The sequence below is a fragment of the Cornus florida genome, unplaced genomic scaffold (genome assembly GCF_030987335.1).
Source record: "Cornus florida cultivar Cherokee Brave unplaced genomic scaffold, ASM3098733v1 CherokeeBrave_3.0.0_Hap2_Chr02, whole genome shotgun sequence".
Taxonomy (NCBI): Eukaryota; Viridiplantae; Streptophyta; class Magnoliopsida; order Cornales; family Cornaceae; genus Cornus; species Cornus florida.
In genome coordinates this window covers 71,603,194-71,614,087 of record NW_026775572.1, presented here as the reverse complement: position 1 = coordinate 71,614,087, position 10,894 = coordinate 71,603,194, and the positions used below count along the sequence as shown (strand labels likewise).

The following is a 10,894-nucleotide window of genomic DNA, read 5'->3' as shown; positions in this document are numbered from 1 at the left end:
GAGTAAAATTATTGTCAAGCCAAATAAAATAAGGCCTGCAGGAAAGAAAATAAACAAAGTTTTTGCACTCGACAAATGTACAATATCTCCACTGGAAAACATATTATCTCTCAATTCAATTAACTGATTTTTTAAACAACACTCACTATTTTGTTAGGTCTTAATTTATTGAATAATAATTAATTAAAGGGTTCTTTCACAAACAAAATTACTAATATACCACAAATTGAATTACTAAAATCAAATGTAAAATTGAATTATAAATTATTGCAACAGATTAGCCATTAACTATAATACTCTAAAAATCACATGTCAAATCTATTTAACATAAAACAATTATTATGAACTCCTACAACAGATAAATAAAACCACCATGTGGCGCGATGATGAACAATTATAACAGATAAACAATATTATAAAATAATTATTATAAAAACTTATAACAAGATAAATAAAACCATAGATTCTCCAAATTTAACATTTCAAAATTATCAGAAATGAACAGATAAATAAAATCATTGACTTTGCAAATTTAACATACCAAAATTATGAAAATGAAGAAAAACTAACAAAATTATAAATATTTCTAAATCATAAATGAACACTTATAACTGATAAATAAAATCATAAATGAACACTTATAACTGATAAATAAAATCATAAACTCTGCAAATTTAGCATACCAAAATTATAAAAATGCAGAAAAATAAACAAAATTACAAATATTGTATGGTGGACTATTTCTAGGAATGTGTGGTGGCATTATGCTTCTCATCGGAATGTATGTATATTTTCTTCTTCTTGCCGGAATGTATGGTGCTTCTCACGGGAACGTGAAAAGGACAATGTTTTGCTTGTTTGATGAGGTTGCCCAAATTTACGAAGCTTGGTTTTTGGCCATACAGACTTCAATTTCAGAGGGAGAGAGACCTAAATTTAAGAAGGAAACAATGAAATATAACTTGAGGATATAGAATAAAATTTTGGAGGTAAATCAGTTTTATGTTTTGGAGGGAATTTAAATTTCATTTTGTATACAGAAGAGATTGATTCTTGTACAGATACATAGGTATGTATATAAAGCTCATAAAATAAATACTCTTTTTACTAAAAATGCCATGTCATCATTTACCCCTCCAAGAACAGCCTTCAGTGGGAGGTGCCTTGGAGACCATTTTTCTCCAATCAAGAATGAGTTTGTGCAAGTCAAATGGAATGTTCAACTGCACATACGTACAATCATATCAGTTTATTCTTAACATTATTAATAGAACACAAGTTTATCCTTCACATTGTTAATGGAAGATGAGCTCACATCGCAAATCATCCCCCTACTTACAAATATAATCGAAACATAAAGTGAGTTTCAACAATTTTTGAAAAACAACTTTTTCTTTCTTTTAATTTTTATTTGGTTTCCTCCCATATTCCAAGTAGTATATGAATAGCTTTGTTATGAACTTATGCTGCTTCCCTAGCAAACTCTTCAGAATTTTCACAAAAAGCAAGTTTGAAAAAAGTGAAAAGAATATTTACGAAACAAAACTTTGAATGAAATGTTAAAAGTTGAGCGAATTCATGTCATTTTGAAAGTGACTATAAGATGCATATATTTGTAGGAAAATTATTCGAAAAGATGCATATATTAGATTTTACTCCCTTGCGACGAATACATATTCGTATTAAGCCATTAATTATGTATGTGTGTGTGTGTGTATATATATATATATATTTTTAAGGGACCTTTGAATGTGAAAATTTCTATATATGATCAATAGTTGGACTTACATAAAAGTGTGGAAAGCCTAATTGGGTGACTTCCATATGGAATCCTAATAACAAATCTTGAAGATAGATCGTTTATCTTAAAGCTCGGTTTTTCAAGCTTGACCTTCAACACTGTCAGATGCAGATTTTTCTTCTTGAATTTTCATGATCGCATTCGCATAACATTGCTGCGATGTGGAGGTTGCCTCCCCTCGTTTGCTTCGCTTTGGTTTCGGTCGGGCTTCGCTGGCTTGAATGCCTTTTGGGCTTTTGTTGTTTGGTTCTGGGCCAACTCTTGGGCCTTTTGCCCTCTTTGTTGTGACCTTGTAGAGTTTGCTTCCTTTTTTTACAAACATGGCTTTTCTTTTCTTTTCTTTTTTCTTTTTTTATTTATTTATTTATTTTTTATACTATTATTTTGTCGACTATCCTACCACTGTTTTAAACGAGAAGATATGTTAGTAGCAGCAGGCCTCAGTGATCATTTTATTTTTAAAATTATTAAGATGAGCTAATACTAAACCTATTTTTAAAAACACTTGGGAAAAGGCATGTGATAATAAATTTTACGCGGGAGCCACCTGAAATGAATATTCTTTTTAGCTTGAGGTCTTACAGTCCATTTCTAACTTTTTAACCTGCTGATATATTTGGAAGCTTAATTTCTTCCATCATAAAGGACCAAGAGAGCACAAGGCTTCAGAAAATTCCAGGAAAATACTTGACCTGTTATATACCACTTTCTGCTCTGCCTTGGCCTGGCTTGGAAAAAAAATAATAAAAAAAAAAAAAAATTTATTTTTTATTTTTTGTTTTATGAAGTGGGAATATTCGCAACTACTATCCCCCGTTATCCACCCCTGCCCCAGAGGGAGTAACATTTTAAGTCAAAATTATAATATAGAAAATCTAATTTAATTATTTAATTAAAATTCCATAGTTTCAGGTTTAAGCCCATTTGGCCAAGAGAGACATACATCCAGCTCCCAAAAGAAGAAAAACATTAGCACCCAATTGAAGCCTTCCACTGTTTTGCATCCTTGTATTCATGAAATCAGCTGCAAGAAGATCTACCAACGACATGTATATCAAGATTCCAGCCGACGCAGCGTTAAAAATGCCTTCAACAATCAAGGCAGTTGGACTATTCTCTTTGTAAACATTTGAAATTCCAATCCCAATCGCTATTCCAACTGGGGTTGTCAGAGAGAAAAATAAAGTCATTGTTGTTATAGCTCCCGCCTTGAATTTTGCCTGCACAAACAATAAGAGCAAAGGGAAGGTTTTTATTTATTTATTTATTTTAACAATTTGCGTCTCTAACAGTACGTACAAACAAAGAACCAATTATTAAATTTAACAGTATGTGATTTAAACTACATTTAATTTGTTTATTTATGCTTACATTTTTAAAAGATGAAATTCAAAAAGTCTTGCACATAATTATTAAAGAAGAGAACATTTGTATTTGCAAATAGTAATGAAATTGAGTACCACGTACCTGAGAGATACATCCACCAAGTCCCATGCCCTCAAAAAATTGATGGAAGGTGAGGGCGGCTACAAGAGGCTTTATTGTTTTTGGACTTTCAGAAGCACCCAATGAAATTCCAATGATAACAGAGTGAACCACAATCCCCAATTCCAAAACCTTCATCAACCAACCAAAATTTCATATCAATCAAAAATCCAATACTAAAAAGTCAAATCAAAATAAACAACGGCACAATGTACTTGATAACAAATATCCCAACAAATTCCGTTAACCACAATGACACATAATCACACACACTATAGTATAAAAATTGATCTTACAATAAAAACTAAATAATTAAAAAATTGGGAATTAGTTTACCTGTGATATGACACGATGTCGAATGAGTTCGGATGAGGCCGAATCATCGGCCAAAGAGGCGGAGCCATGAGAATGGCCATGAGTGGCATGGGTGTGAACATGCACGTGACTTGCATGCTCCCCAACCTTCTCCTCATCTCCATTCAAAGGCTGAGACTTGTTGTTGAAGTGAGCCCTCCTATAGTACGAAGTGGCAAAGGCATCAACCATGAGAGTTCCGATCGCCGACATCATCGCCACGAATCCGGTGAACGGAAAATCGGCCCACGGGTGGTCGGTGAGGCACGGTGACGTCAAGTTATCGAAGGCGTCCGGCAGAACGTGTATGAAACCCGTAGCCAAAATGACTCCGGCCGCGAAGCTCTTGATTAGGAAGAAGATGTCCTTCTCGGGACTTAAAGCCGGTATAGACTTCCCGAGCAACGGAAGACAAATACCGATTGCACCGGCCACCAGGATGGAAGCTATGGCGGCCAACTTATATTTGAGTGCTTCACTCTTGTTACGGTCTCCTTCTTCTTCATCACAGGTGCATTCACTCAAAACTAAGGTAGGAAGAAAAACAAGAAGGGCAAAAAACAGTGGAACAAGCTTGTTCATGTTGATGAATGAGAGAGAGAGAGAGAGAGAGAGTGTTGAAAGAAAAACGGGAGATTGACTCCTAGTTGGGTCCAACCCTTACAGATGGGTAGAAACAGGTATGTGTTTAACGAACGATCGAGATTGCCCTTTTTGATTGATTTTTACAGCTAACCAAACTAGGGCTTCAAAGAAAGACTAGGTGCGTGGTGGTAGCGCTATCGAATCTCTTCGATCGCTTCTCTTAGTTATCTAAGGGAGACAGGGCTATAGTAAGTAAGACACGGTTATATATAATGGCACAAAAATTTGATCTTTAAATAAATAAATTAAAACTTAGAATTTGAAGAAATTGGCCGGTTATTGGTTTTTTCACCTTAGGGCTAAACTGGTCAAACCATGTATAATAATGAGCACATGAACTTAAGATATGTGATAATAATGTGATAAAGGGAAAAGAAAAACAAAACAAAACAAAACAAAAAAAGGTGTCGACAAACTGGCAAGAGAAATAATGAAGTCATTTAAGAAGATTTTTTACCCAAATTAAGTGATTAATTATGTACATAGAGGGACTTTGAATGTGAAAGAAATTCGGAGTTTGCTATGATTTGTTGGACTTAGTAACAAACTGTGGAAACCATGTCGACATAACGAAGTGTGAAAATTTAAATGAGCTTTCGTATTTATTAGAAGGGTCCATCTAATAAACCGTAAATTCCTAATCAAGCCCTCATTAAAAAGGGAACCTTAAAATACGCAAGTCTCTGTCAATGAATTATTTTTCTTGTAATTCCTTTTTTCAAACGGCAAATAATAATCTGGGAAAATTATATTTTGGTGATCAAAATTAAATATAATTGCTATGTAGTGACTTTAAAATCAAGAAAAGGTGAATAGTGACCAATGTTGAAACTTAATTGATATTAAGTGACCATTTGATGGTTTATTACCTAAATAACCTTTTTATAATTTATTATTACGTAAGTAAACAAATTTACCCTTACATTAACCTAAATAAACAACAAATTATTAGAGCGTAGTCTTTGAAGAGAAGATCAAGATGGGAGAGAACTGATGACGGATATTATAAAAGACGACATATTATTAGAGCGAGTCTCTAAAGAGAAGATCAAGATGGGAGAGAACTGATGACGGATATTATACATCGTTTTCTTCAAGATTCTAAGAGACATGACGAGTGAATTGTAAATTTTCTTCTTATTCATTATTTTCAAGGTATAATTATTATACTTTATGAGTTGATTTGTCTGAGAGATCTTCCTTAAGATATAAGATTATAATTTTTAGGAATTTTTTAATACTACTTAGTTATAGTTCAAGAAATAATGACTATTGTTGATTAATTTCATAATTTTGCCAACTGTTAAAGGGTGTTTCAAAAGTATGATTTGTCATTGTAAATGTTACGAGCGTTCATGATGGAGAGCATTGAAAAATAAATAAATGGTGGAAAAGAGATAATGTTGATAAAGAAATTTTAATTTTTTAAATTGGTAAATTATAAACTAAAAAGGAAAATATGAGATAGTTGAGAGCCTTGAAAAATAGATAAAGGGCGAAAAAAAGATAATGTTGATAAAGAAATCTTAATTTTTTAAATTGGTAAATTGTAAACTAAAAAGGTCAAAAAGAAAACGTTGGATTAGAGAGAGAGAGAGTAGGAGGAGGATGAATTCAATACTTATTATTTATATTGGATGGCAATTTTGTTATCTAAAATTTATTTTTAAAATGTTTATTAAACTTTTAAGTGTTTTTGACCAAATTATTCTCAAATAGTCACTTAATATCAATTAAGTTTCAACATTGATCACTATTCACATTTTCTTGATTTTAAGGTCACTATAGAGCAATTATGTTTAATTTTGGTCACCAAAATATAATTTTCCCTAATAATTTTAGGGTAAATTATAGTGACACTTCCTCAGATTTGTTTAAAAGACAGATAGATATAATTTAGGTTATTTTTGGACCGTGATACTCTCCAGGTTTGATAAATCGAACAAAGACACCCCAAACGTGATAAAAATACATGTTTACCCTTTGACTTCAAAGTTGATTAAATTAACTTTATAATTTCCTATGAATTGACCAAAATGACCCTCAACTCTGTGTTTGGATCACTTCACAACTATCATACCCAAACTACACCACCACCACCGCCAGGAGCGCAACCACCCCCAAATTATATTTTCTTGGTTGATTTCAACATAAATGAAGAAGGCAATTGCATTCAAATTACTTTAAGTATTATATTCTGCTTGTTTTGTTGGGTAGCTAGATTTTTTCTTGAAGTAGTCTCGTACGAAAAATCCAATTGAGAAAGACATGAACTTTACATGTTTTTTTCTTTTCTTTTTTTCGCTTTATATGTTAAGGTTACGTGTGGCATCAAATTTAGAAATTGAATATGATCAGAGCATCATATTTGTGGCAAAAAGGAGTTACCAGCTAATTAAAAGTGAATACAAAGTCAGTCCTTTTTGTTATTTTGGACCTTTTTGCCCAATATAGATATTTAGGTACACACATATAGGTTGATGAAAGTTTTGGGAGCGTATTGGGATTTATTGTGTTCCATTTTAGTATTTTATTGAACAAAATAATCATTTTAATACCCCATTTTTATTTGTAAAACAAAGATGCAAGTGGGCTCCTTTTGAAACCCTTTTTCCATTTCCAGAAACTCAATCAATTGCTACAACAAAGCCTTAAACATTTGAATACAATTTAATTTTGACATAATACAGTTGCATAAATGTTAATGACCAAGGAATAGACTAATAAGATATGGATGGAAAACCCCACCACCACCATATCCAACCCCACCTCCACCATCCCACCAAAAATTGACTTGGGCTAACCCATTTCACCCACAACCCAACTTCGGCGAACCCATTTCATATATCCACGACCTTCGCCAATCGCCATCACCACCCAAATATCGTATCTTCACCTACGACCTTTGCCGCCACCATCCGACCACCGCATCTTCACTCATAACTTTTGCCACAACCACCGAGATAAGAGGGTTGAAAGAGATACGAGAATCTGTGTTTGGCAAAAATAGGATTAAAAAGAGAAAGATAAGGAGAGGGTAGTTTGGTCATTTTATGAGAGAATTAAAATATATCTTAAGGTATATTAGACATTTCATGTCAATGAAGGCGGTGTTTGGCTTATTTTTTATTAAATGGGGTGTCACTGTTCAAGTTTGCAAATCTGGAGGTTGTCATTGTTAAAAAATGGCCTAAGTTGTATCTACCTCTCGTTTAGGCAAACCTAAGGGGGTCGCTGCAATTTATCCATAATTTTAATAAGTAATCAATAGGAGTCTGAGGAATTCATCACGATTCATTGAAATTATCATTCTTTTGAATTCGAAATCATTATTCACTTTATTATACAATCTTTTAAATTTCGGGTTAATCTATTTGAGAACAGAAGGATGTCATTCGCTTAATATTTTCAGGAATAATGGAAGAAGGTAAAAGCGAATTCCGAGGACATAATTTCTTTTGTTAGGGGGCAAGACTATAATACCCCTAATTTCAAAAGGATAATCTTGGTATTTAATTGCATTTCACTTTTTTATTTGATTTCTTGGCTAATTGTTTACTTGTTTAATTGATTTAATTATTCATGTATTAATTGAATTATTTGTTTAAATTAAATTGTGTGCTAAAATTATGTGTATTAGATTTATTTGTTTAATTTAAATGGTATGTGGTGATGTGTATTTGTTTAGGAATTTAATTGTTTTATTTTTATTTTTATATATTTTATTATTTTTTAAAGGAATTGGATATGGATAGTAGTAATGGACCAACCAATTGGGTCACATGAATTACTTGGATAGGAGGTTAAATGGGTACGGATAATTACCAATGGATAGTTTTAGAGATATATATATATATATATGTAGTTATGAGATGTACTTTATTCATTTGCCATTTCTTACTCAACTATCTATGTCTTTCAAAAATATCTTGTCTGCTTAGCAAACTCGTCGTATCTAACCCCCGGGGGCTTGACCGAGTTGGTAAGATCACGACTTGGACTACCTCAGGTCCCAGGTTCGAATCCGTCCATCGCCATTATAACCTTTGATTGAAATTGTTGCTGAGGTATAGGGCTGTTGACAACATTCCAGGTTTGTATCCTGGGGTGGATCCCGAAGGGGCCCTGCTCAGGTGAGTTCCGGTGCCAGCCAAAAAAAAAAACCCGTCATATCTGGGACTTGCGGTCGTCCTTCATCAGAACACCAACGGACATTTATTGGATTGCCTCTCCCAATGGTAGTGAGGTGTTGACTCACGGAGAGACTCAGTTTGGTTTAAGTTGGCTTAGATCGGCTGTTGCTTATTGGGCTTGTTGGACCTCTCTTTACTATTTTTGGTCTTTTTGTATTGGGCTTTCTGCTTAGGGCTGTTGGTTGGCTTGTAGTCTTTATTTGTTAGTCTGTCCTTTTGGATTTTCTTGGCCCATGGCCGATTCCACCTATTGTGGTCCAATTTGAAATGATACTTAACACTTCAAATTTTATTTTATTATTATTTTTATTTTTTAACTAATTGGTACTCACACGCACATGCCTCGACCGAGACTTAAACTCCGACCTCCCTTTGGGAAGTAAGAGCCCGATACTTAACACTTTATTTTTATTTTTTGTTGCAACTCCACTTGAATTCCTTGTTAAATAAAGGGTAAAGTGGAAAAAACACCACTAATGTTTACATTTTGCCCAAATAACACATATATTTTATGTTGTATATATAAGTCCGTTAAATTTGAAAAAAAGAGCAAAGAATGACATATATGGTATATATTTGTCCACTAAGTTTGAAAAATGGGCAAAGTATGGCTTGAAGTCGGTGTTAAAATATGCAAATCTAAAAATGTCCTTATCTATATACAAATTGAACCAACATTGGACATATCAAGTCGTTGTCACTGTTCCATTACTGGCAACAATGATGAAGAAGAAACTCAAAAAAAGAAAAGAGAAGAGATTGTTTAGCCATTTCATATTTAATTAGTTTTTTTATCAATTTTTTTATTCAGTTATAAAGGGGCACTTTAGGTTTTTCAGCATTCAGGTCATTATTTACTCCAAAATTAAATGTTAGCGACTTTTTAGAATGTACTTGAAGTTATACACTCTATATGCATACCATATAGGTGTTTTTCGCTTGCAACCCTTGTAATGACCCTAAAATGATACCAATTATAAAAAAAAAATTAGCATGACCTCTACTAAAAAGGATTATACGACAACCTGCTTAAATGTATAAAAATGCAATAAACTCTCTTGGACCTTCAAAACTTATCTAACCTGTCCCAACACACTGTAAGTAATACATTCCAACATTCCTTTCATCCATTCATTATGCATCAACATAGTTCATCTCATAGTGGAACAACCACATACCATTTAATCCAAATATCATAATTATAGTCCCAAAAAAAATATAGCTAAGATCAAAAGTCCATGTGTTATAACGTTTAGACAATTTATATTAAAGTTACAACCTATGAATATCATTACAATAACAAGAGTTCATAAGTCTCAGTACATAATACAATATAATAGTTCTTCTTTTTTTTTTTTTTTTTTTTTTTTTTTTTTTTTTTTTTTTTTTTTAAGTGAGACTTAGAGACAAAAACAACAAAATGATCTTCTAATCCATACTAGGCCTGTGGTGGAAAGTCATACGCCACTTCTTTTTCGTGACCTGAAAAATGTTAAATATATTGCTCAGTAGATGGTGCCTAAGACACACCTCTTATAACTCCGTAAATCCAAACAATGAATAGAAATATGAAAAACAGGATCATGCTATGCCAGGAGAAAATACAACAAATTACAAGGCCAAAATGGACAATGTGATGTTATGGGATGCTATGCCATGCTATGTCGCTCCCCATTTTCAAAATCACTTCCATTCTCCACTTTTCAAACCGTTAACATAACCCGTCCCTCGGTGACTCCTTGGCAACACAAGAGAAGGATTAACTACTGTCCCTAACTCTTGGTAACCCTGCGGCGTCATTTGGGGCCCAAATAGCTCAACCACACTAGAGTGATTTCCCTAATTCCCTTTAGGTTACATTAGCGTCACGGACCCTCGGTACCTCCTCGGCGTCTGGGTTTTCTCAAAACCCCTCATCAAAAATCTTTCTCAAAACCTCTTTCATTCATTTCTTTCAAAATATTATTCCCATTTCCTCCCAATGAAGTACATGGATGCCTCATGCATTTAAATGTCATGCTAACAAAAAATTTCATCCTAGGCAAATTAATTATTCACAATATACATGCATTGTAGAAATCTCTAAAATTTTATATCATGCTTCTAAGTCACAAAATTCAGCACATACAACACAATAGGCATGAAATATAAACACATAGGCATACTTTTTCACACAATGATAACAATACACATAATCATAAGTTTCATATACAACAATTGAATCATATTGAAAGAATTCATCACTATTATAGCATGCTAGATAGCAAAACATGGAGAATAATTCACTAAAATCTAAGAGGTTATGGATTAAACACACCTACTTCAAGAAGGATGAAAACCCCCAAAATGAGTCCAAAAATTTGAAATTCCTAGAGTGCACCAAATGATGAATTGCTTGCACTCACGCATAGATCTC

The 10,894-nt window shown here is 33.2% G+C and overlaps 1 protein-coding gene across 1 annotated transcript; it reads right to left on the bottom strand.

Annotated features, from left to right (window-relative positions):
• Positions 1 to 2,306: 2,306 nt before the first annotated feature.
• On the bottom strand, positions 2,307 to 4,443 carry LOC132287573 (zinc transporter 8-like). Its single transcript, XM_059789789.1, has 3 exons — positions 3,623 to 4,443; positions 3,269 to 3,418; positions 2,307 to 3,021 (listed from the first exon to the last, which is right to left on the bottom strand). Exons 1-3 carry the CDS (start codon positions 4,220 to 4,222, stop codon positions 2,716 to 2,718), a joined length of 1,056 nt encoding a protein of 351 aa, XP_059645772.1. The 5' UTR covers positions 4,223 to 4,443; the 3' UTR covers positions 2,307 to 2,715.
• Positions 4,444 to 10,894: the final 6,451 nt, after the last annotated feature.

Bases quoted from the DNA above. Each gene is read 5' to 3' on its own strand.
- LOC132287573 (XM_059789789.1), bottom strand. From the start codon at position 4,222: ATGAACAAGCTTGTTCCACTGTTTTTTGCCCTTCTTGTTTTTCTTCCT. The intron at 3,419-3,622 runs GTAAACTAATTC...TGGTTGATGAAG, and splicing joins GACATCGTGTCATATCACAG to GTTTTGGAATTGGGGATTGT. The intron at 3,022-3,268 runs GTACGTGGTACT...TTGTTTGTGCAG, and splicing joins TTGGTGGATGTATCTCTCAG to GCAAAATTCAAGGCGGGAGC.